Source organism: Cavia porcellus, unplaced genomic scaffold (assembly GCF_034190915.1).
Source record: "Cavia porcellus strain 051 isolate PalLab524CR breed Dunkin Hartley unplaced genomic scaffold, mCavPor4.1 scaffold_3, whole genome shotgun sequence".
Classification (NCBI taxonomy): Eukaryota; Metazoa; Chordata; class Mammalia; order Rodentia; family Caviidae; genus Cavia; species Cavia porcellus.
The window spans coordinates 41,618,811-41,644,734 of record NW_026947486.1 but is presented as its reverse complement, the minus strand read 5'-3'; the positions used below and the strand labels follow the sequence as shown (position 1 = coordinate 41,644,734).

Sequence of the window (25,924 nt, the reverse complement as noted above, 5' to 3'; positions counted from 1 at the left end):
GTTTAGAAAATCCTTCTGCATCCCTAAGGCTATAGAAATGTTCACTTATCTTTCCCATTGTTATAATTTTTATATGCTACATTAAACTATGTATGCCTCAAGAGTATGTCAAGGAGCGGCTAATGAGTTACTGCTATAATCTTAATATCAAGTTTAATGGCAGTTGCAGATCGCTGAAGACCTCATTTCACACATTCCAGGTAAACATTCTAATACATTGTCTTGAAAAATAAGACAAAAACTGAGTAGAGACAGCATCTGAATCATACATTACATTGTCAAAAATGACAATATCGAAGATGGGAAGGTAAGCATCATACAAGAGATACTGTTTTAATTGCTTAGAATAAAATTTTGCTTTTATTCCAAACTCATGAAACTCCACAATACTGATGTGGAAATTCTTCTGCAAAATGAAGGTGTATTATGCAGTCACTAGGGATACAAAAGTGAACAAAATAGAAAGGATTACTTCTTGTAAAAGAGCACTACAAATATTACATTTTAACGGGTGCTTTATGGAAAACTAAGCAGGTAAGAGTAGGGAAAGTTTCTCTGGGAATGTGACAATTATGAGGCTTTGATGAAGAAAGCAGGTATCAAAGGAAAATGTTCCAGCCTAGGTGAAGTACTTGAGGTGGAAACTAGTTTTGTTGGCAAAACAGTAAGAAAGTCACCCTAGTTGGCTTATCAGGAAAATGGAGGGAAAAATACAGAAACACCCTAGAAAACTGGAAATTTTGCTTTCTTTTAACTGGGGCAACGGGCCTTGAGTGCTATGTATGTGGTGTGATACCACCATTCCTTCAGGAATTACCATCCAAGAGAGGCTTTTTAACTGCCTTTTTAGAATTCCACCAATATCAGATTTTCCCACCCTCTGACAATCACCTCCTTTTCCAAGAATTCAGAGAATTCCCACCTCAAATAGTCTTTCTCACCACTTTTAAACCTTGCCAATTCCTGTTTGACGCTATAGGGTGCTGTCCCATTCTTCATCCCCACTTTCTTTTTAGCACTTATCAATTAATCTAATTTATTTTTAAAAAACTAATCTTCCCAGTAGATTATCAAGATACAGGATAACTGGGATTTTGTTTTTTAATTTTGGTGTAATTTTCTCTATCTGCAATGGTACGTGATCTACAGTTGGCGCTCAATAAATATGTATGTTGAATAAAGTATAAGATGCTGTATGAAGTGGTGGAGACTTGGCACGTTAGACTAACATTACGTTTCTCTCTGTCTCTGTCTGTCTGTCTCTTGTCTCTGTCTCTCGGAAAAAACATTCACGCAGCCAGACGGTGACGTTTTTCAGTTTTCAAAATGGGAACGAGATGGTTCCCACAATTCTCTGAAACCGAATTTCTCGCCACAATTCAAAATGGCGGGGGAGGGTGGGGCCTGTCACAAGGTGAGCGTCATAGCGACTTTCCTTTTCCAAACCCACGCCCTCCGAGCCGTGTAGTCCGCCGCAAACCCTCCTCAGCCCACCAAACCTTTTTGAGAAATCGACTGGGATTGGCTAACAGGCTGGGAATGGGGCTGCAGCGCGCGGCGAGGCATCATCACTTCCTGTTGTGGGCTGTCGTTTCCGGCTGCTGCTTGGTAACAATGGGGAAGATAATGGCTGCCTGAGCAAAGTCTAGGAGCAGACGGTGGGGCAGAGGCGGGTCTCAGCCAGCCACTCATCGGAGGGAGCTTGAAAGCGGTAGCAGCTAGGAGAGGAAGAGCCTCAGCGGAAACGGCCGAACTAACCGAGTCAGATCCTGACCTTAAAACTGAGTAAGTGAAGGGATGGTAATGTAACAGGAAGACCGCGACTGCCGCGTTCTCTCAAAATGGCCCGAGTAACGCGTCGTGGCAGAGGTTCGGCGCCGCCTGTGGACCCCATGCCTGTTGCTGCAGGGGTACTCAGTGGCGTAGTCACTGCTGCCATTTTAGTTCTGTGGCAGAGTCGACCGACTCTGAAGGGGAAGGAGGTGGGTAGTACTAGTTCCTCCTCGCGGTTGGACGAGCTGAAGCCTGGGCCCTCCAGAGCCGTAAGAATTTCGTGGATGTGTTTTCGGGTTTTGGCCTCAGGCGTGAGAATCTGAGTGCCTCGGGTTTTACCCTTCTGTGCTTTGGGGAGGCTTCTCTCGCTGTCCCGCGTTTTACGTGGCGAGCTTGGCTTTGGGAAAAATCAGACTGCTCTAAGTTAGATGGTAGGAATTCTTGGGCCTTTAGAATTTTTCCAGGGTTTGCAAAGTCCTGTTTTGGACCCATCCACAGGGCAAAACCAATTAGGCGCCCGTGGGCTACGATGACATCTTCCCTAAGGATCTGAGGTAAATGTGGTTTACCCCTTGACTAATATAACCTGGCCTGTCCTTTGCTGGGTATAACTGGAAGGATCCCCCAAAAGACAGGGAGAGGCCACTGAAAGTTTGTTTCTTTCCCTGGGTAATGGTGGGAATTAGGCCAAATTATTTTCAAGTTAATTTCTGTTCGATCAGCCAACAGCCCAACCCCTCCCTCCACCAAAAAAAAAGCCAGCCTAAGGGTCTTGGCTTCTGCGGGCGGTACCTGCCACGTACGCCATAGCTTAGTAACTAGTATTAACCGGTTGGGCTTCTGCTTCCTGAACTCTCAGTCCCTTTTTCCCTTATGCTGATTAATTTCAAGATGGAGGAGACAGCCACGTTCCTTTCCTAGACAGTTTGACCATACTTATTCCACAGGTTAGTCAGGGAATCTGAGGCCTAGCACATTTGTTATTTAGGTCATTTTTTCATTTAGGAGCCAGAGGAAGCATTTCTGTAAAATCGTCATCCAGCATTTGCAAAGCCCCACAATAATTTTTCGCTGGAAATAAGCCTGCATTTCCTGAAGAAAACTTAACCGCATTGCTTTTGGATAATTGAAGGGAGGAAAAAATATTACATGTAATCGTTTCTTTAGTGCTTCATGATTACAAACAAAGTAACTGCTTAAATCAACCCATCAAATACGTTAGGTCAGTCCTGTGGTACTTAAGAGCTTGCAGGCGCAATTATAAGCCTGACCCCTACTCTAATCAGTTTTCTAAACTAAGGAAATACAGATGCTTTTTAGAAAACACGATTTTAGGATAATCTCTTATTCAAAATGTCACAAACATTGACATTGATGATTTTGCTGCTTTTTAATTCTTCAGTTGCTGCCATAGGCTAGTGTAATGTGCTGAATAAGTACTTGAAATAAGTAGTCAGAGTCTGAAAAATAATTACTGGTCTGATAAGGAAAAGAGCCATTTTAAGTAGGAATAAATAGAAAGGTAGATTACCTTTGAAGGAAATCTTTTATATAACTTCTGGTTCCCTATGACCTTTTTGTTCTCCCCAAATACCCGAATACTTTTATTTAAATTGGGTTATGGTATGTGTGTATGTGTGTATGTATGTAACTAAAATACATAGGATATGTTTTTTAAGGATATATCTTATTTCAAAGAAAATGTATCTTATAAAAAGAAGAAGAATAATGGATTCTTTTCTTTTCTAGAGCAGAGTGTGAAGAAAACTAAAATCCAGTTTATTGTATTTCAATACTATGTCATAACAGTCAGGTAATTTTATTTTTTGTTGCGTCTCATGATTTATGTGTAGAATGCATGTTTTTAAATATTTATTGTTGTTTTACAGGCCCTTTGGTGGAATGGGCTCATTGATAAATTGTTGGCGTTGGACATTCTTCATAATGAGAATGGGTACTTTTCACTGGGAGTTCAAAATGTAATGTTTTTTACTACCTGGGACTCATCATTGATTTATCTATGGATATTACTTTTTTAAAATAATAACTGGACTTTACCAGTACCCATACAGAACAGAAAGAAGAAAAAATATTTGCTGCCCTAAGTCATGGCAATGACATGAGTCGAAATAAATAAAAAAGCCTTTATTTGGAGAATAACTGAAAAAACCATAGAATATCTTACAGGCATTTGATCTTAAATATTTTATGTGATATTTGATTTTTTTCCCCTTCAAAATTCTAAAAATCAAAATTGGTGTATAATACTCTAATGGTATTAATTTTTGTCATACTATTTTTAAGGTACAGCCTCAACATATTGTTCTAACCAGGACAGTTTTAAAATTAAAAGGAACATTATTAATAATTCTTGAACAGGTGCATAGTTGAATTATCCAAGGCAAAGTGGGATGTACAGTTACCCTAAGTAAAGAACTAATTTCTGTTGAAGGCTTATGGACTAGGCCTTGTGATTTACATGCATTATTTTATTATTTTCTGACAATGGCTCATGAGGATGTTGATTATGGAGAAAACTGAGACTCAGAAGAGGTTAAGTAATTTGTTCTCAGTTAAAAAGCTAGTAAGTAATGGAATCCTCATTTTTATCACCTGTCTAACATTGAAGCCACCAAACTTCAGTGCTTCTATCTAGACCGTTTCACTTTTCAGTTAGTTTTGAAGTGAAATGAAAATGAGAACTTTATAGGTTATATTGCATCAAAAGCTTTCATTGACTTTTAAAAGTAATCTGCTTTATGAAACGAATGAGACTTATCTAGCACTTACTCCACTTTTTGTTACTATTTCTGTTTCAACTATTAGTGTTCTTCATATAATTTTATGAAGTTAATTTAGAATCAGAAAAAATTTTAAGAAACAGTGAAATATCTGGGAATGTTAAGTTGGTGTGTATCTTTTAGATTACTGAACATGTGAAGCCTTAAATAACACAAGTTAAATAAGGCATTTGTATTTATGGATTTATGTGTACGTTACTTTTTTTCATAGCCCTGGTGGACTGGGAAATAAAAAAGATCACTGACCAGCTTCCTGTTCCTTTGATTTATCATTGATTGGATAACAAATTAGAAAATGAAAATTTTGGGGCTGAGGATTTAGCTCAGCGGCATAAGCGCCTACCTTGCAAGCAGGCAGTTGTGAGTTCAATCCCTCGTACCAATAAAAACGAAAAAGACCCCAAAAAAAGAAAAGAAAATGAAAATTTTGTCAAATCAGACCAATAAAATGCTAAAATTTGGGGCCAGTGCCTAATATGGGGACAAGTTTTTCTTCTGTAAGTGTAGTTCTTTAACATTTCTGTGTAATATGAGATTTCCAAAATCTTGTGGCCAATTGATTTAAAAAACTATGCAGTTTACACAGTACTTTTGAACTTTTGGCAACCAGTGTAACATGGCAGTAAAATTCTGTGACCATTTTTTCATTATTTTTTCAACCTTGAATATAGAAGTTTTTCAGATAGTCAAACAGTATGTTTTTCCTTTCATCAACTGAGATATACAGTGATAACTCAGTTCACAAACTTACTCTATGATTTTTTTTGTCTTTTTGAGGCAGGATCTTACTATGCTGTTCTAGCTGTCCTTCAGCTCACTTTGTAGCCCAGGCTAATCTCAAACCTTCGACAATCCTCTTGCCTCAGCCTCTCAAGTACTGGGATTACAGGCTTGTTCTATGATTTTTGAAATGATAGCCATATTTGTGCTTGTGTGGGAAAGATAATTGCTATTGTGCTTGTTACCTGATGTAGAGTTTGAAAAAAATTTACCAAACTCTTCTGTTTGTGAGCCAAGATACCACTGTACTTTAAAGTATCTGGATTTTGGGAATATGTTTTTCTTGCAGTACTTAGCTACATCTCCAGCCCATTTTTTATTTTGAGATAGGGTCTCAGATCAGTCCCTAAGTTTCCCAGGCTGTGCTAAAACAAGTCCTCTTGCCTCTGCCTTCCAGAGTGGAAGCTTGTAGTTTTCCTCTTAAAATACATAGTTGGCGTTTTTTGGGCTTAAGATTTTATAATGTTTCAACTGAAGATTCTAATCTCTTTAGTTATAACTATCTACATATGTATAAGATGAATATTAGTAGATAGTGCCTGGTATATGTATAGATTCATGAAATTCTTATTACTTCACAAATACAGATTATGTTGCTTTCACATTTTCCAGTCTAATGGAGTTTGCTTGATGATGAACATACTTTCCAGGAGTGGGGAGAAATGTTTAATGTTCTAAATTTTTCTGGAATGAAACATTTCCTTTCCTCCTGATCTCTACTTGACTTTAGGAAGAAAGGATCGTTTAAATTATCCAAATTGAGATACTTTTGAAAGTAAAAGGGGGGCCAATATTGCTACTTCAATTCAGGTGTGTACCTTTACTGCGGACAAATCAGTGCTATAGACACACCTTCAAATCATCTCTGTGTAGGAACACTGGTTCATGACAAGACATTTGTTTGGACAAAATGATTTTCATCAATTATAACAAAGATAATATTTTTCTTTTTTGTTCATGATTTTAATTTTTAAAATTGCCATCACTTTTTACAACATTGATTTTTTTTTGGAGGGTGAAATCTTATGTTCATTTAAGATATTACTTTAGTTACTAATGAACACCAACATCGTCAGTAATTAGTGATTTTACATTAATACTTTTGGAAGTACTCAGGATTAAACTCAGGATCTTCACACTGAACTACATTCCTGGCCTTTTTATTTTTGAGACGTGGTCTTGTTAAATTAACTAGACTGGGCTCAGTTATGATCCTTCTGCCTTGGCTTCCCAGAGTGCTGGGATTACAGGCGTGTGCCAACTGTGCCAACTAGCTACATTAATTAAGAGTTTAAAATAAACACATGAGCATTTTGTGTTTTTTAGTTTAATTTAACTTCTTGGGAATAATGAGAGAATCAAGTCAAAATTGAATGTGTAGATAAGACTGAATTTTAATTTAGTGACATAGTTCTGTAATAAGAAAGCAGGAAGTGTGTAAATGAAGATTAAATTCACTATCAAAATTACTTGAGTGAGATGAACATAATGGTCTCCTTCAGTAGGATACTGGGGATTTGATCAGAGGCCTTCACTAGAGGTACATCACCAGCTCCTTTTTAGTTTTTTTTTTCTTTTTTAAATTTTGAGGCAAGATCTTCCTAATTAAGTTGCTCAGGCTGTACTCAAACTTGCATCCTCTTGTCACCATGCCTGAATATAATGGCGTTTTAAAAATAATTTGATAACTTCGCTACTAATCTCTGTTAGATAATCAAAAGGAGCTCCAGATTTAGCTCAGTGGCATAAGTTCCTGCCTGGCAAGTGCAAAGTTGTGAGTTTGATTCCCTGGTACCCCCCTCCAAAAAAAACCAAAAGAGGAACCATTTGTGCTTTCATTGTTTGATCATTTTTTTTCATGCCCATATCTTATAATCTGAACAACTAGTTTGAAGATAACAATGCACAATTTATTAACCAGTGTTAATTTATTATTTTGTTTTGAAATTCTGTTATCATTTTTAGTCTTTTTTTCATTCTAAAATAGAAAAATTTAAAAGCTAACTTGATTCTCTCAGTTGGCATCATGGCATGGTCTTTTGATTTACTTTAATGGAGCTGGTATTTTTTGTTATTTTTGGAGCAGAGTGTCCTGTGTAACCCATGTTGGCCTTGAGCTCTAGATCCTCCTGCCTCTGTCTTCTGGTAATGAGATTATAGGTGTTCACCATGGTGATTGACACTGACGTTCTTAATAGTCTTTTATTTTAGCTGTTTTTAGAAGGTAGTTCAAATTGTTTGTAAGCTGCAAGTCAGTATACTTCCTGCCAAGAAATTAGACACATGAGAAACATTTTCTACTGTTTTTATTGTTTTCTGAAAGTGGCAAAAGATAGAATATGGGCGAAACTAAACTACCACTATCATTCAGATAATCTATAATCTCATTCCTATAGTAATGTCAGTAGTGGTAGATACCTTAATAGTGTCTTCTGATAGACCACTATTAGATACTGTGGTGAAAGTTTATAATCAACAAAGGGAGTAAGATAACTGCCCTGTTTTTTTATGAGTATCTTGTATTTCATTTTTAAAAGATACAGGGAGACAGACATAACAAAATGACAGTAAGCAAAGCAGAGGTTCTAAGCTCACATCCTAGTTACTCATGTTAAGCTTTACATGTGTGATAATACTGTAATGTAACTTAGATTATGTCTTATTCACAATCACAAATTCATAGAACTGGAGTGTATCTTACAAATGGTTTGATCTAACACTGTAGTGATGGAGATCCTGAGGCACAAGAGGTTAGATGAATTGGCTAAATTTACATAGTAAGGTTACAGCCAACACTAGAATTCAGTATCTCTCTTTTTCACAGAGCTGAGTTCTTCTCCTCTGTTAACACATGTACAGAATAAAGTTATCTGGTTGTTGTGAACCATTTATTTGTGTGGTACAAATGCCATAAAATTTTGACTGACTGTTCTCTATATGAAGAATTGGTAACACTTGTGTCAACATATAGATGCTTGGTACTTTTTTTTCTGACCTCAAATTCAGTAGTACTTGATGATTTAATTTTTTAAAAAATGAATAAAGTATTTTTCGTTTTAGTGATGGTATTGAGCTAGTAGTCTATTGATGCAGAGCACATGCCATTAATTCTTACCTCCTTTCTGAGGTAAAATACAGTCTCTCTGTGTAGTTCAGACTGCCTTTGAATTCAAAGTCCTGTTGTCTCAGCCTCCTAAGTGCCGACATTACATACGGTGGCCTATGTGAGACCAGAGCTGTTGTGAGACTCTTCAGAAAGCTCTGTTGAAAACAAAGTATGTTTAACTTTTTATTTTGTAGTAGAACATGATTTTGTGTTGATACCCATGATTTTTAAGCAGTCGGCATGTCCTCCTTTAGCACTTTGAAACTTGGATGAACTCATATCCAAAAAATGGTAGTGGCCAACATACTTTAGTAGTTGGGTGATGTTAGTTTAATTTTTGCATCCCACCTCTTCCCCTTTTGTTTTTGTAAAGAAGAAATATCGTCTATACTTAACAAATACAGAACCAGGGATTTAACTCAACACCACAAGTGCCTTCTTGACAAGTGTGAGGTCATGAGTTGGATCCTGGTACCAAAAGCAAAACAACAAAAAACCCCAAATTTGTGTTTGGAGGAGGGCAGTACTAAGGATTGAACCTAAGACCTGCCTGCCTGCTAGGCAAACACTATACCACTAAGCAGCTTCTCTACCTGTTTTTTGTTCTTTGTTTGAGGTATGATCTCCCTTCCTGGGTTCAAACTTAAAATCCTCCTGCCTCAGCCTTCTGGATAGCTGGGGTTATAGGAACATAGTAAGCATTTCTAATTTTTAAATCCAATATTTGCACAAGCATTTAACTTGATGTATCAGTTAGTTTTATAAAGTCTTTTGTTGACAATTGTTTTTTAATTTTTTGACTTTTTAACAATGTTTTGATGCTGTCTTTGTAAATTGGGTACCTTGATCCACTAAATATAATATGTGTGCATTTATACTTAAGCTCACATCTCCTGACCCATTAGGTTTTGAGGGGTTGTTTGAGACAGGGTCTTACTATGTACTCCAGGGTGCCCTCAATTTGACTAAATTATCATTTAGTGAAAAGTTGGCTGAATTTGTTTTTTTGTTAGCCTGTTTGTTTTATGGGTTTTTTTCTTTTTTCAGTACTGAGGATGGACCCAGGGGCATTCTACAACTGAGCTGTGACTTATGTTTTATCTCTCTGTGTCTCTAGCTATGTGTTCTTTTTTTCAGTGGGAGTTTTTAATTTTTTGAGGCAAGGTCTCGCTATGTAGTATAGTTCAGGTTGACCTTGAACACATTCTACCTAGGCTGGTCTGAAACTTTAATCTTCCTTCTTCAGCCTCCCAAGTGTTACAGATACAAGTGGCGCTACTGGCATTTTTAAATTGACAGACAGGGTATCTAAGTTACTCAAGGATGAACTCAAATTTGGTCCTTCTCCCTCAGTCACCTTTGTAGCTTAGGTTTTGGGAATGCAGCACCAGGCTTGCCTTTGCTTGATTTTGGATCCAAGAGATCTGGATTTGATAAATCACTTTATCTCTACATGCTTTTGTTATTCACTGATTAAAGGTAATTCTCACTTCATGGGATAGTTGTAAGGATATAGATAAAATGGTTATGTAAATGTATGTAAATGTATGAATATAGCTTATAACCAGGTACAGAGCTAAGTGATTTAAGAACAGTTTTGTTATTGGTGATTTATATGTGGTATCTTTATAGAAATAGTTGTCTAAAAAACGCATGTTGTAACTTAGAGTGAGGTAATTCGTCTAGGGAGGTCTAGTGAGTCCCCTCCCCCTCACTCATATTTAAGCCCTCTTGTTAGTTAAGTAGTGTTTTTCACTACTAAAATAGAATCTGGAGACACATTTTGTTAACACAATTCCTTGCTAATTTTTTCATATCAAAATAGAGAAGAATCTAGTCATTTGGGTTATGGTGTCTTAACACCCTTGGTATACGTTAACTTTTAAAATGTTTTTTCACTGACCAAAAGTAGTGGTATTACATCTACCAGTGGCAAAACTTTGTGTGTGTGTGTGTGTTTGAGATGGTCTTGCTATGTAGTTTAGGCTGGCGTTGAGCTGTTTATATCATTCAAATATGAGGTTTAATATGACCTTATGCCCAGAAAAGCAAGAGACTTGATCTTCAGTATCATTTTAATGCAGAGGGCCTATTGAAATCATAGTCTGTTGTAACTCCTACCTAATTGGGAATCCCCTGTGTAATATCCATCCTATGCTTGACTCTTCCCAGAGACAAGTTTGCTTGCTTTAAGAGACTTGCTGCATGGCACTTTGGAGACAGTTTTCTTAAACTGTTATTTGCTTCCATATTTTTCAACTATTTGAGTCTAGTTTGACTCTGGCTGTGCTCTCTTTCATATTACAACTATCAATGTTTTGTGGTGCTTGGGATATGACCCAGTGATACTCTCTCCCTGAGCCACATTCCATACTAACTTTTTTTAAAGGCAGGGTCTTGCTAAGTTCCCCAGTCCAGGTTTGAATTTGGGGACCTCCTGCTTCAACCTTCCAAGTAACTAGGCTTACAGTTATGCACCACTATGCCGAAATACCTCTCAATATTTGAAGATGTTGTGTCCATTTTTTAGTATTTCTTGAAGTTGATCATCTCAAAATGATTCAGCCATTTCTTTTATTGCGTTATAGGTTTCTCACCATTTTGGTCACTTTAGAATCATTGTCAGTGACATTTTGAAGTATTAAAAAATGTTTCAAATACTGTACAGGTAGTCTAAATAGCAGGCTTCAGTGAGGCTGTCACCTGCTTTAATTTGAACATTGTGATCTATGAAAGTAACATGTGACTCTTGTGTTACTTAGCAGCCAGGTCAAACAGGCTTTTTAATTGAGCTTGTGTTACCTAAAAATTATAAGAGCTCTTTCTTCCCTGCAGAACTAACTGATTGATTGAACCCAGTCTCTGTGCTGAGCTGCATCTTCAGTTGTCTTTGAGACAAGGTCTCACTAACGCTCAAGTTGGGCTCTAACTTGCACTCCTTCTCCCTAAGCCTCTTGAGCAGTTGGAATTACAGGCTTGTGCCACCAGACCTGGCAAGCTTGAGTTCTTTTTACTTCTGACACAAGTTCTACTCCGTACTTTTGCTGTGGATTGTTCTATCCTGATTCTTTGATCAAGTGTGTAAAGTGACATCATTTTTGTTACCATACATCTTTAGTCTGCTGAGAATTTACAGTGTTGCTTTGTTTTGTACATCTATGCTAGTGTCCTTAATGTTATTCATAAGACTTTGTGTCACTGTTGTAACTGTTATTGGCATATAAATTTTCTCTTAACTTTGGTTCATGTAATTCAAGTGGTCAGAATTTAGCAGAAGCTTTTGCTTTCTTTGGAAAGATTAATTTTTGTGTTTTTGTGCTTTTTTGAGGAAGGTACTGGGAGATGAACTCATTGAGCTACATTCCCAGCCCTTTCTTTTAAGAGTTGTTGTTTATTTGTTTTTGTTTTGTTGTTGATTTAAGACAGGTTATTGCTAAGTCAACAAGTAGCCTAGGCTGGGCCCAGGGTTTTGATTCTCCTCTTTCAGCCACTCATAGTTCTGTGATGGAAGATTTGTTTTTAAAATGTTAACCCTAAAATTATTTTTAGAACTTTTTACTGTATATTTACATGTGGTTTTTGTTCTAACATTCATGTTATTAGCATTCAGAATACTATTTTTAATTACTAAAATGCTAATTTTAATTAATTATTAGAATGCTTTTAAGGACATTGACCAGCCAAACATGGTGATGCATATTTATAATTGCAGCTACTCAGGGGATGAGTCAGGAGGATCAAAGGTGTCAGCCTGGAAACTTAAATTGTGTCAGAATAAAATTGAAAGGGCTGCTGGGGAGTGTAACTCAGTGCTAGAGTGCTTGCTTAGCATGCAAGAATCCCTGGGTTCAGGGGCTGGGGATTTAGCTCAGCAGCATAAGTGCCTGCCTTGCAAGCAGGCAGTCGTGAGTTCGATCCCCGGTACCGATAAAAAAGAAAAAAAAAAGAATCCCTGGGTTCATTGACCAGTACAAAAAAAATTAATGTGAGGCAGATATGACATATTCTTTCATAGACATTGATGGTCCTTGTTGTTTTTAGTGCCTGGTCCATGTAACATACATGAATGTCTAATTTAAGACACTGATTTCTAGTCTTCTCAGAGTTTCAAGTTAAAAAAACAGTATTTTTCAGAAATTTCAATAGTTTTATTACTATCAAAATTAATCTTAGTTATGAGATTAGGAAACTTTATAAAAATATGATTCTCTCGGGGCCTGGGATTTAGCTCAACAGTCGTGAGTTTGATCCCTGCTACCAAAAAAAAAAAAAAATGATTCTCTCACGTCCCACTTCCTCCATTTGTCTAAACAGTGGTAAGATAGTTCTAAGAAAAGTGATAGAAGGAAGATGGAGTGACACTCTAGGTGTATCTGTGTCTGGTTCTTTAGGTTCATCCAGCAGGTGCAATTTGACGAGATGAACCTCTGTGTTTTTTTTATCTGGAATAGATTTTTTTTCTCTTTAGGAATGATTTGAGCATTCTGGTACTTCATATGTTATGTGTAGGAATAAATTTTACTACCAATATAGACTGCCATTATCCCATAAAACAAGTTTTCATATTCTAGTCTGTGGTTAGAATAGCCTGAACTGGGTAGCTTATCAGTAGTAGAAATTTATTACAGTTCAGGAGACTGGGAAGTCAGAATCAAGCTGCTGTACTGACAAACTTGTCATGTGTGGGCTTATTTCTTGGTGCTCATTGCAAGGCAGCTCTCTGACGGCTGCATTCTCATGACCTCATCCCAAAGACTTTACCTTCTAATACCATCACCTTGGAAATTATGATTTCAGCAGTAAATTTCAGGGAACAGAAAGAAACCAAATTTCCATGAAGGCTTTTATATAAAATTGAATGCATAATAATAATTTGAGTACAGAATTTTCTAATAGAGGTTTAGTAATGTGAGAATGGTATTAGAAGGGTAACATTTTGCTTAATTCGGTGTTCAAAGTTAGAGTTTGTTACCAGTCCTTCTAAATGTTCATCTATTATTGCAGACTGGAATGAAATTTTATATATCTCAACTATGAAAATGTCTTTATGTGTACAGATGCTGCTGTCTTAAGCAAACCACAATCATACGTTATTATTTTTGGCAGTGTTGACCATTGAACCAGGCTGGGTTTGAAAGTGCCATCTTACTGCTTCAGCCTTCTATGGAATTAAGATTACAGGGGTGGGGCACATGCCTGGCCACAAGTTTATGATTTTAATGAAGTGTATTCATCCTACAGAGAAGGAAATTACAGACTTTCATTAGATTCTTCTACGATTCACCCTGGTTTTTTTTGTAACTGCCTTTTTTAACAGCACTTCTGGGAGATTGAAGCAGGAGGATCCCAAGTTTTGAGTCCTGCCTTGACATTTTAGCAAGATCCTCCTGTCTCAAAAAACATTTAAAAAGACCAGGAATATAGCTTACTGTGAGGGTCCTGGGTTGTATCCCCAGCAGTATTGCAAAAATAAAATTTATCTTTATTTTGTTGTTCTGAGGATTGAACCTGGGGCCCCATGTTTACTCAGTACTCTCCCACTGAGCTACATTCTCAGTTTGTTTAAAATTTTATTTTGAGACAGGATTTTCACTAAGTTGTCCAGACTGGCCTCTAGAACTTCATATCTTCTTGCCTCATTTAGCCTCCTAAGTAGTTAGGATTACCAGTATGTGCTGCAGAGTCTGATTGGACACATTTCTATACTCAAAAATAGTTTCATTTATTTACTATTGATAGGTGACTTTGCTTACCCAAAAATGACCTACTTGGAAACATACCTTAGACAAAACCTCATATTTAGTTATTTTTGATAGGATATTTAATTTTAAATTTTCTTAAATTTTGGGCTATTGTAACAAGTCTTCAGTCTAATACTGTCAATATATAGTATTACTTTACCATAATTTTAATGTCTTTATTTAGTAAGTACAATCTTTGCCATGTAATGTTACTAAAATGATGTAACCTCTGCTGTGTCTTTATATGTGACATTCTAAGCCCACTTTTTTCTTCATTTGGCATCCATTTGTTCTGGTAATTTTTTAAATGTCACAGTATGTTGATACACATGACACTTGAAGTGCTGTCAAGTTATCGGTGCATCATGGTAACTTTTAGTGCACCAAGCAGCAATGCAAACAGTAAGATCGCCACTTACAGTCTGTAACAACTGCTCAGCTCTGCCATTATAGCAAAAAACAGCTATAGATAACACTCACATTTGTATGACCATGCTTCAGTAAGACTATGAACGCAGAAAACTGGATTTCATTCATTTTCACACATTTCAAAATACTCTGTTTTGTAACCTTTTAAAAATGTACAACTCAGGAACTGAGAATATAGTTAAGATACTACTCCCCCAAAATGGTATGAACGATTCTTAAGATTGCAAGGAGAGTAAAAATAAGCAGAATGGCTGGAGTTAGCCCAAGGGCTATAGTTAGCCATCTTCTGACCTAGTGTTCTCCTATTATAGCAGTGCTTTCCTGGAGTTTTTCTCGTATATAATAATTTAATTTACAGTGTTTGAAGTCTTAAACTCTGTGTCTTAACCTGCATTCTGAATTTTTTGCATAATTAAAACTGATTGTGGATTGTATGGTGATTTCTTGTTTTCAAGAATGGTCTTTCTTCTTTTAGATAATTTTCCACTTGTTCATCAAGATGGAAAACTCAGATTCTAATGATAAAGGAAGTGGCGATCAGTCTGCAGCACAGCGCAGAAGTCAGATGGACCGATTGGATCGAGAAGAAGCTTTCTATCAATTTGTAAATAACTTGAGTGAAGAAGATTATAGACTTATGAGAGATAACAATTTGCTAGGCACCCCAGGTATGCTTTGTGTAATTTAAGGATTTTTATATGTTTATTGCCGAGTTTTTCAAAAAATACTTTAGTCCATTTTAAAAATTTCTCTTTAGTCATAATATGATTAATACATGGGGTATATAGAATGGCATTTGCTGGTGTACTTATTACTTGATTCTATTCATATTTGGAATTACCCTATATCAGACATTTTATGAATTACAAATTTTTAGTGAAAGGATTGTAAAGAAAGGAGCAGAGCAATGCATATTCTTAGTTTTATTTAACTTGGTAGACATATATCCAAGTGTGGAATAACTAATGAGAACTTTAGTCCTTAGGATAGACTTAATTCTGTTTTGTCATCTGTGATTCTCTGAAAATTTTCTAATTATTATCCTCTAACAGCCAGCAGCTATAACTTTGTGCTTGTTCTGTTTTACCTGAATAAGTCTCATTTGAATCTAGTTAAAACTGAGTATCTGTTTTCCTTTTTGTTTTATATTAACCTTTAAGTGACTGCATAAGTTTTTACTAGTACATGTTTGTAATATATAATGCTTACATTCATCATGAGAACTTTACCACATGTACATAACACATCTTAATTCTTTCTATGTCTTTTCCCTCCCTTCCATCTGCTGGCCCCTTTCTCATTTGCAAAAGAACTTTGGCCCTGTTTCCTATAATCTTTTATTTGGCTCTTTAATGTATTTCTATATTGGTTTTCTTATATAAGAGAAACCATGCAATATGTAAATTGTATGTCTGATTTGTTTCACTTAACATTGTGTCAAGGGTGACTGCAAAAATGTTGATAAGATTTTACCATGACTTAAGAATTGGAGCATGTTTTGAGCCAATAGTACCAAACTTGAATAAGAATGCCTTAGTTGGAGTTCTAGCCCTGATATTTGATATAGTGTCTGGCAAATCAGTCTGTCTCTGTTTCTTCATTTTAAAATACAAATAGCAATGCCTATCTCATAAGAATTGCAGTTTTGAAAAGTTAGACCTGAACACCTTTTAGAAACTGGAAAGACTTCTGTGTGAAGCTAGGAACTGAACCCAGGGCCTTGTGCATGCTGAACACATGCTCTGTCACTGAAATGTACCTCTAATTCCAGAAATACACATACTTGTATAAATATAAGTTGTAGTATTTTGCTGCCACAGAAGTTAATTTTGTTGCCATCACTGTTCACTCCTGGGTTTCTCAGAGTTAAGAGTCACTGCTTTTCTTCCTTTTCATACTTCAACAAATTTTGCTTTTAACCTTTTAAAGTTGGAGATAGGTTTTTGCTGTTTCCCAGACTGGGCTCAAACTTGCAATTCTCCTGCTTCAGCTTTCTGAGTGCTGGGATTACAGGCATGCATCACCACACCTGGCTGCTAAAATAATATTTCTTTTATAGCTAGTAATGAGGGTACCTGCCTGTAATCTCAACCACTCAGAAAGCTGAGCCAAGAGAATGGCATGTTTTGAGGCCAGCCTGTGCAACTTGGCAAGACCTTGTCTCAAAATAAAAATTAAAAAAGTCTGAGGGTGTAAGGGCCTGGGGATTTAGCTCAGTGGCATAAGTGCTCGCCTGACAAGCTCGAGGTCATAGTTCGATCCCTGGTACCAAAAAAAAAAAAGTCTCAGGGTGTAGATCTGAAGTAGAGCATCCCTGCGTTCCATTCTCAGTACCAGAAGTATTTTTTTCATAATCATTATGTGTCAGATTACTGTGGGTCACTGATGAAGTCTTTGTCATTCCCCTACTTGTGCTTTACACTGTTGTGTTAAAAGTCACTGGTTTTTATTTGTAACTTGGTAAATAATTTTAAACTTACAGGAGAAAGTACTGAGGAAGAGTTGCTGAGAAGACTGCAACAAATTAAAGAGGGTCCACCACCACAAAACTCAGATGAAAACAGAGGTATATTTTGCTTTGGGAGGTGGGTAGAGGATGGAATGATAAGAATTTCATAATAGTAAATGTCAGCCACAGACGATATAGAATGGCAAAAATTAATTTGGTGCTAAATAATTTCTCATAAAAGAGAAGTGAAATTTTCTTGATACTTGATGAGAAACGTCAGCATAGTTTTTCTGCCTCACCTTTGGATTGTTTGCATTAATTGGGAGACAGAAATAGCCCATTTAAATGTGATTTTTTTCCTTGATTTTTTTCCCCTCCATTGAAATTTCCTACATAATCCCTAATTTACATAGACTTCACTAGACAAAAGAAATGCTGAGTTACCTGTCCCAGTGGTACTCAGCAGGCTGTAATTTTGCCCCCTAGTGGTATTGAGGGCATTGTATAACCAAATATCCCGATATCCTATAGTGCACAGCATACTCTTAGAGTTAATGGCTTAAAAGTCAGTAGTACTCCCCAGAAATCCTGTTGTAACGTCACGATTGGTATTTCTTTCCCAGCATGAAATAGGGAAATTGACTATATAACCTAGGAACTATGGCAGTAATTTAGTTTTTAAGCATAACATTTTGTTATGCTAGGTTCAGGCTATTTATTTGATATGGTCTTCATTTTCATGAGAGTTTAAAATCTTTTTCATAGGGGTACTGAGAATTGAAGCCAGGGATAATACACTGAGTAGCATCCCCAGTCTTTTTTTATTTTTATTTTGAGACAAGATCTCACTGCTTTGTCCAGGTTAGGCTCAAATTTGAGACCCTCAAACCTCAGCCTCCTAGATTACAGGTGTGAACCACCATCCCCAGCATCAGTTTTAAATCTTAACTATATTTTTGCTATGGTTACAGTAATCTTGTATTTTAAAACAACTTCATATGGGTAAGGGATGTAACTCTGGTAAAATGCTTTTCTTGCGTGTGTGAGGCTTTGTATTCAAACCCCAGCACAGGGGGAAAAATCCATGTGATATTAAAGGCACTTCATCCAAGAGAATAATAAAGATAATATAAGCCAGTGATAGCAAAACTTTGGTATATGTGCCACAGCAGGCTGTATCATTGAAAGCACTATGAGGTTTGCCATCACTGTTACTGAGTGGTGAAAATTTGACTAAATGTAATTCTTACAAGTAGTTGTACTATTCCTTAAGTTGTGTTTATGTACGTCAATTATATTAGTGTTTTGACAATGCACTAAAAGTATATTGTGCTAATGGTCTCACGTGGTGTGCTAAGCACTGTATATCATACAATACTGAAAACAGACCTCTCCATATTCCCTTTTAAAAAATAATTTGTAAATTTCTTTAGGATTGGCTTGCTCTTTTCAAATACAAGTCAAGTTTTCTTCCCCTTACAAATCTATGTGGTGTAGGTTGCAAAGATCTGTAAATGTGAAATTTTTAGAAAATTCTTAAGTTATTTAGTACAGAGTTTCAGTGTACTAGTACATCATTATCCTAATTTTAGTAGTTCCTTTTTCTCCCTCTCTCCCTTTGTTTTAATCAGGTGGAGACACTGCAGATGATGTGTCTAATGGTGACTCTATAATAGACTGGCTTAATTCTGTCAGACAAACTGGAAATACGACAAGAAGTGGACAAAGAGGAAACCAGTCTTGGAGAGCCGTGAGCCGGACTAATCCAAACAGTGGTGATTTCAGATTCAGTTTAGAGATCAACGTTAACCGTAATAATGGGAGTCAAAACCCAGAGAATGAAAATGAGCCATCTTCAAGACGTTCTAGTGGAGAAATTACAGAAAACAACAGCCAAAGGCAAGTGGAAAATCCACGATCTGAATTGACATCTGCAAGACTATCTAGGTCAGAACGAAATTCAACTGAGACATTAACAACAGAAGTCCCAGCTACTAGAGGTCAGAGGAGAGCAAGAAGTAGGAGCCCAGACCATCGGAGAACCAGAGCCAGAGCAGAAAGAAGTAGATCACCTCTACATCCAATGAGTGAAATTCCACGAAGATCTCATCATAGTATCTCATCTCAAACTTTTGAGAACCCTTTAGTAAATGAGACCGAGGGAAGTTCTAGAACCCGTCACCATGTGACATTGAGACAACAAATAACTGGGCCTGAGCTGTTAAGTAGAGGTCTTTTTGCAGCATCTGGAACAAGAAATGCCTCTCAAGGAGCAGGTTCTTCGGACACAATCAGCAGTGGTGAATCTACAGGATCAGTACAGAGACCTCCAACCATAGTCCTCGATCTTCAAGTCAGAAGAGTTCGTCCTGGAGAATATCGCCAGAGAGACAGCATAGCTAGTAGAACTCGGTCGAGATCTCAGACGCCAAATAACACTGTTACTTACGAAAGTGAACGAGGAGGTTTTAGGCGTACGTTTTCACGTTCTGAGCGGGCAGGTGTGAGAACCTATGTCAGTACCATCAGGATTCCTATTCGTAGAATTTTAAATACTGGTTTAAGTGAGACTACATCTGTTGCAATTCAGACCATGTTAAGGCAGATAATGACAGGTTTTGGTGAGTTAAGTTACTTTATGTATAGTGATAGTGATTCAGAACCTAGTGGCTCAGTATCAAGTGGAAATATGGAAAGGGTAGAGTCACGGAATGGAAGGGGGAGTTCTGGTGGTGGTAGTAGTTCTGGTTCCAGTTTGAGTTCCAGTTCGAGTTCTAGTCCTAGTTCTAGCTCCAGTGGTGAAAGTTCAGAAACTAATTCAGAGTTGTTTGAAGGCAGTAATGAAGGAAGCTCATCATCAGGTGCCAGGCGAGAGGGTCGACATAGGGCCCCAGTCACATTTGATGAAAGTGGGTCTTTACCATTCCTTAGTCTGGCTCAGTTTTTCCTCTTAAATGAGGATGATGATGATCAACCCAGAGGACTCACCAAAGAACAGATTGACAACTTGGCAATGAGAAGTTTTGGTGAAAATGATGCATTAAAAACCTGTAGTGTTTGTATTACAGAATATACAGAAGGCAACAAACTTCGTAAACTACCTTGTTCCCATGAGTACCATGTCCACTGCATCGATCGCTGGTTATCTGAGAATTCTACCTGTCCTATTTGTCGCAGAGCAGTCTTAGCTTCTGGTAACAGAGAAAGTGTTGTGTAATTAACATCTGAACTCTCAACTATGTAGCTGGTGTAGTGATGGGCAAACAAGAATCACTTGCTTTATGTCCACTTTTTGAGTGGTGCTTAAATGTAAAGTAACAACCTGAATTGAGTCATCTTTTTCTGAAAGAATCATGTCCTTTTTCCAGTCTGAGAATAAAAGGAAATATTTAAAAAACATTTTAGGATCTAAAACTCTGATTTCAATACCAGTTAAAGTGGTAGTGTCTCTGTTACCGATAATTGATGATGTACATTTCTCAATGCCTCTTTTGTTATCTTAAAAGATCTGCCTTAGCAATGGCTCCTGTCTGTTTTATGTTGATCTTTAAAGTTTTTCATGCCATAGGACAGAAGGGTTAAAGAAACTCCCAGTTGAGACTGAATCCATACAATTCCCAGTTATTAGTTAACCCAAATTCAGCCACATTCTGAATGTTTGTTCACCTTCAGACTAGATGATACTGGACATGTCAGTGTAAATAACACTAAAGATAGAATCTTCTAAGTGTATAACTGTCTGCTAAGCCCATTACTGTGGCACACTATAGAGTGAGCTTATAGTTTGAGATATTTATCTTGTGGAAATATTAAAAAGCCTATGCTTGTGTAAGTGAAAAAAATCACATTCATTTGTTTAAAGATGTAAAGCTATTTTGTAGAGGCTCAGTACTTTTCCAATGCACTGTTGTATTAATGCATTAAAAATTGTAAAGTACCATGCTTAGAAATGAGAAAACTGCTTTTTGTGAACCAGCATAGTAAAAAACACAACAAGCAAAGTATGAAATGTGTAGATGTCAAGAGCAGAACATATCTATAATATTTAATGTATGTGAACAGCATCTGTGACATGAAAAGGACCACGCATAATCAAACTGAAAGACCAGTGGAAATTGTGTTTTAACTTGGATTTAGGCAGGTAGTGAAAGATGTGAGGACAAAAGTACTCTGAAGAATTTTTTGTGAAGACAGTAGTAATGAAGACATTCACATGGTGAAAGCAGCAGCAGCTTGACCTCATATTCTACTTGAATAGAGGAAGCAAATGAGCAAATTTGGCAGAGCGGTCTTTGATTTAAAGAAAATAAACCATTGCCACCTACATGAATTAATGTTTTTACAAGTTCTCAAATTAAAAAAAAACATGTAGGAAAGAGACTATAGACCACTTTTAGTGGAAGAATTGCAGTTGGTACAGATGTTTGCTAATAGGAAATTCTCAAATGTGCTTGTTTTTGAGATTTGTCATACAAGGCTCTAGTGCAAACTCATTAATGTTTCATTAAAGTCACTAGTACAAAGTAACATGTCACATTTAAAGACCTATTTAAGAATTAAGGGTTTTTATCATTTGAAAGTGAATTATGTTGGATTATTTGAAATTCAGGTTTTAATTGTGCTGCCCATATTTGAACATGAGACTGCTGATTCATTATGGATGGACATGCTCTTCATGTTCTTTAGTAGTAAGAATAGATTTGTGATAATCCCAGAAACTTGACCGATTTCTCTTTTGAGACAAATTGAGTCAGGATTAGACTAGCTCTAGAGCAGATATTTGTTTCCCAGGAGAAAGCTAATAGGCCAGAAGAGGAATTGAACACATCCTTGGCCTTTAACAACAATCATAAAATGAGCTAATTATCCAAATATAGTTAAATATTCTACACAGTAAACAAGTCTGCTTTCCAGTTTACCTGGTTACTTTCATTATTATTACCTTAGCTGTGAAATTTATTTCAAAGCTCATTCTATCATGTTTTCTTTTGGCTTTTGATCCTAAGTATTAAGGAAATTGTAATTATGGTAGTTAAGGATATGTACTGCTCTTGCAAGGAAATAATATCCAAACAAAGCTTCACTTATTTTTTTTAATGTAAGCAGATTTCACTGTTTGTGGCGCTTAAGTAATAATACCTCTTATTTTAAAAAAAATTGTTAATGTAAGAATCAGGATTCCTTTATATTTGTGAGCCTCTGTGTCTCCTTTCCTAAGGGTGTAATCTATGGTTTTCAGATCTACAAGGCAGTCTTGAATACCTGAAAAATCCATTTTTCCTCTTGGAATAAAATGTACCCTTGCTATAGGGGGCATTCATTTTGATTGTTTAAAACCTGTGATAGCACATCCTAAATATCAATAAACGTTACTGACAACAGGTAATTCCATAGCCTCCCAAGATGTATTACTTACTTGTGAAGTATTAAAAGTAAAAGGTAATTCAAGCAGAATGCTGGTTATGAATGTAGGTGTTGAACTATTCATAAACACTGGAAGTAGAACTTTCATGTTTTTAGTTTTAGAATGCACATATTGGACCTGTACATGTGGACACTTTTTCAGTAGAATTCACCCATTGGCTGTAGAGTGAATGCAAGTATTTTTATTGATACTTTTCATGTTGCAAAGTCTATGGAACATGCTACTGTTGTGGACATTGAAGACAAAGTGGTTTATAGGTGTCAGATGTGCAATAGAGAGCACATTGTTTTTTCCCACCAGCATCCAACCACCTTTTCTTGGGAGAGCATTTCTTTGACTTGCAAGAGACTACTTTTCATTTTGTGTCTGCATTTTTTCTTTAAGACCTACTTTGAACTTCATGCAGTAATAGGAACAAAATAATTGAGAGATTACATTCTTCAAAGCCTGGGGGAAAGTACTGCAACCTGCATTTCCTTGAATATTTCAAGAGTATAAAAATGCACTTACTAGTATGAAATGTTTGCAGTGTTATTTTTTAACTGCAGTGGAAGAGGTTGCGATTACTACTAGAAGACAAAAACAAGTTAGGTTGAAACCACAGACTGTAGCAACACTAGAAAAGAACATGTTAATTTGGAATATTTGCTCTAAAAAGAACACATTAGTTATACCTCATTTGTATTAATGGAGATAGGAATTGTGTAAACTTCACATTAGTGTTGGAATGTAGGTGATAATTGCATAGGTCATAAGGAAACAGCAACAGGAGATTCACAAAAGAAGTTGATTACTGGAATTCACACAAATTTAAGATTAGGAAACTGGTTTGCTGTGTTACTTCAAGTAATGTCTCCCTTTCCTCCTAGGAGAGCATCCTTTCTGTGCCAGTTATTGAATCAATGTCTCATTTACGAAAAAGTTATTGCTTAATGTGCTTTATATTTAACCACTTGTTTCCCAAGTGTCCAGAACATGAGTAGGTCATGCATGGGCCATGACTTTCAGTCAGTTCCCCCAAATACCCAAGGAATAGGCACATGTTTAAAAGTTCTTAAAAGCCCATTTTTTTATAGCTTGCATTCATATGTGGCACCTTGTGGTTTTTGACATTTTTTTTAAAGATGAAGGTATTTTTATCCACTCCTTTTTATTCTCCTTTGTTCTTTGTGAAAGAAATACTTGGTAATCTGCCTTATTTTTTTTTAAATTTTATTTTACCTGGTTTCCTGTCAAATATTTTATCCATATTAAGTACATAATGCCATGTTTGCAGGGCACTTTAGTTCTTTACTAGTATTATAAGACTTCATTGCTGTTTTGAGGTGTTCTATACTTTAATAATAAAAAGTGATAAGGTACCTGCTAAAATGGGTGGTTCTTTATTATATTTCAATACATTTAATATTAAGTAACTTGTAATTCTTTAGAAAATTGCTTTTTGAAATATTAGAGTTGTGAATAAGCTTCATTTGAAAAGTTAAAGTGCAAAGTCTAAAAACTGATTCATGACTTATTTTTAAGTGAGTTTTAAAAATCAAAATAACTGAATACAGTACCTGCCCTTTGAAATTTTGTAGCATTCTGAAATTAAGAACTCTAATCTTTAACTGAAACGTTTCTAAAATGTCTAGTACTCTGAACTGGTGAGTGTTCTTATTTAAGTAACCCTAGTTTGTAACTTAAACGTCTACAGCATAGAATAGAGGTATATCAGGGTGTTTGGAACTCTCAAAAGAACAGGTTTATCAGTTTTATGATAGTTTTTACATCTATATAGGTGTTTTGATTCAAATCTATAAGAAATAGGCATACTATCCAAAATTCAAAGCAAGAACTTACTTTTTATTAGGAATTGTTTACTAAAGTTCCATGAACTGCTTTATAGTCACTTGCATTGACTATCTTAAAAGACATGCAGTGAAAGTGAACCCATTATACCACTGTGCCTCGTTTCAGGATTCCTCCATCAGTTCTTCATCTTGCTGATTTATTCCAATACATAAGTATGTCTAAACCAGCTGTCCAACCTGTTACCAACATTCTTTTAGCTGATTGATATGTGTTTTAACTGTCCATTGTTTGGGTTTTACCTCCTGGTAACTTAATTTGTTCCTGGTGCTGCTTTTAAAGATGTAGAACCATGTGACCACATAACATTCAGTAGGTATGCAGTTGGCCTGGCTATGTATCTGCCTGTTTTCTCCCGGGAAGAGCTGCTTTGGTACAGATGTTGACTTAGATGCATATAAAGAACTGGGCAGCAAACTGAAAGCTTTCTGAAATTTAAGAACCTGAAAGGATTTGGAGGGGCAACAGTAACAAAGCCTGCCTTTATGTCTTTGAAAATGAAGCACATAAACCTATGTTCTGTAAAGATTGAAGTGATTGTTATACCAGGGCTTCCTGACCTTTGGGAGAGACAAAACAGCACAAAGTAAAGTATTTGGTTGGCTTGATTTATCTGATGTATCATTTTCTTTCAATTTAAACCTGAACATAACACCCTTTCCCAGTATCTGTCTAGCAGACTCCTGGTTGGGAAGCCCTGTATTAAAATTTGAGAATGTACCCAGGTTTCTCTTATTTTTTGTACAGTACTTTACACCTGCAAAAAAATTAACTTGTTTAATGCAAAACAAGACCTTGAAAGGTCAGTCATTAAAGCTGGTTTGGTTAATAGTTATCTTTTAGGAAGAAGCTTTTTCCCTATGTAAGATGTCATACTATAAATTTAAAGTATAGACTATCAATAAAATGCATGAAGTGATCATTTGTGCTTGATCATCTCTCCTTGGGGTTTTCTTTTAAAAAGGGAACTGATACAGGTTCTGTTTCTTCAATTTCAGATTTGATACAGAATATCTAATTTTTGCTATGTGTGTCGGTAGATACTTGGTTTATGTGATACAATTTTCATTTCATTTGTGTTTTGAGTGCCTTAATCTTTGGTAAATAATACATTCAAGTAGAAGAATCCTAGAAAGATTTATGTAAATTGACAGTTTAGATGTGTCTTTGCTTTTGTATCCTCATCATTGCCCTGACAATTCCTTGTTTGACCTCTGTATGAGGTATGATTAAAAAACAGGATTTAATTAAATTTGCAGTAACAAGTTGCCATTACTCCCTGTCAAAGTATTCCCCCTCACATCAAGCACTCACTGTTCTTGGCACTTTCTAAAAACAGTTCTGGAAGAATTCTTGTGAGTTTTTACTTGCCATGCTGTGGCTACCTTGATGTCCTGACTCAATTCAAAATGTTTATACTTTTCATGTTCATTTTTACTTTGAATAAAAGCCAGAAATAAAAAAAGTGCCGTAATCTATGATTAAAGTGGATATAGATAATACAATAAGGATTTTTTATGAACTTGACTTTTTGTTGGATGACACTCAGCAGCAGTATTCACTGTATAT

At 36.3% G+C, this 25,924-nt stretch overlaps 1 protein-coding gene across 6 annotated transcripts; it reads left to right on the top strand.

The window, feature by feature from the left end:
• Positions 1–1,574: 1,574 nt before the first annotated feature.
• On the top strand, positions 1,575–25,277 carry Rlim (ring finger protein, LIM domain interacting). 6 transcript variants are annotated; one of them, XM_023565566.2, is made up of 6 exons: positions 1,575–1,785; positions 2,272–2,327; positions 3,523–3,586; positions 15,106–15,298; positions 17,113–17,196; positions 18,711–25,277. In XM_023565566.2, exons 4-6 carry the CDS (start codon positions 15,130–15,132, stop codon positions 20,294–20,296), a joined length of 1,839 nt encoding a protein of 612 aa, XP_023421334.2. In that variant the 5' UTR covers positions 1,575–1,785; positions 2,272–2,327; positions 3,523–3,586; positions 15,106–15,129; the 3' UTR covers positions 20,297–25,277. The 6 variants fall into 6 exon arrangements, with proteins under 6 accessions (XP_023421334.2, XP_063102171.1, XP_063102169.1 ...); XM_063246101.1 differs by lacking the exon at positions 2,272–2,327 and having other exon boundaries at positions 3,528–3,586; XM_063246099.1 differs by lacking the exon at positions 2,272–2,327.
• Positions 25,278–25,924: the final 647 nt, after the last annotated feature.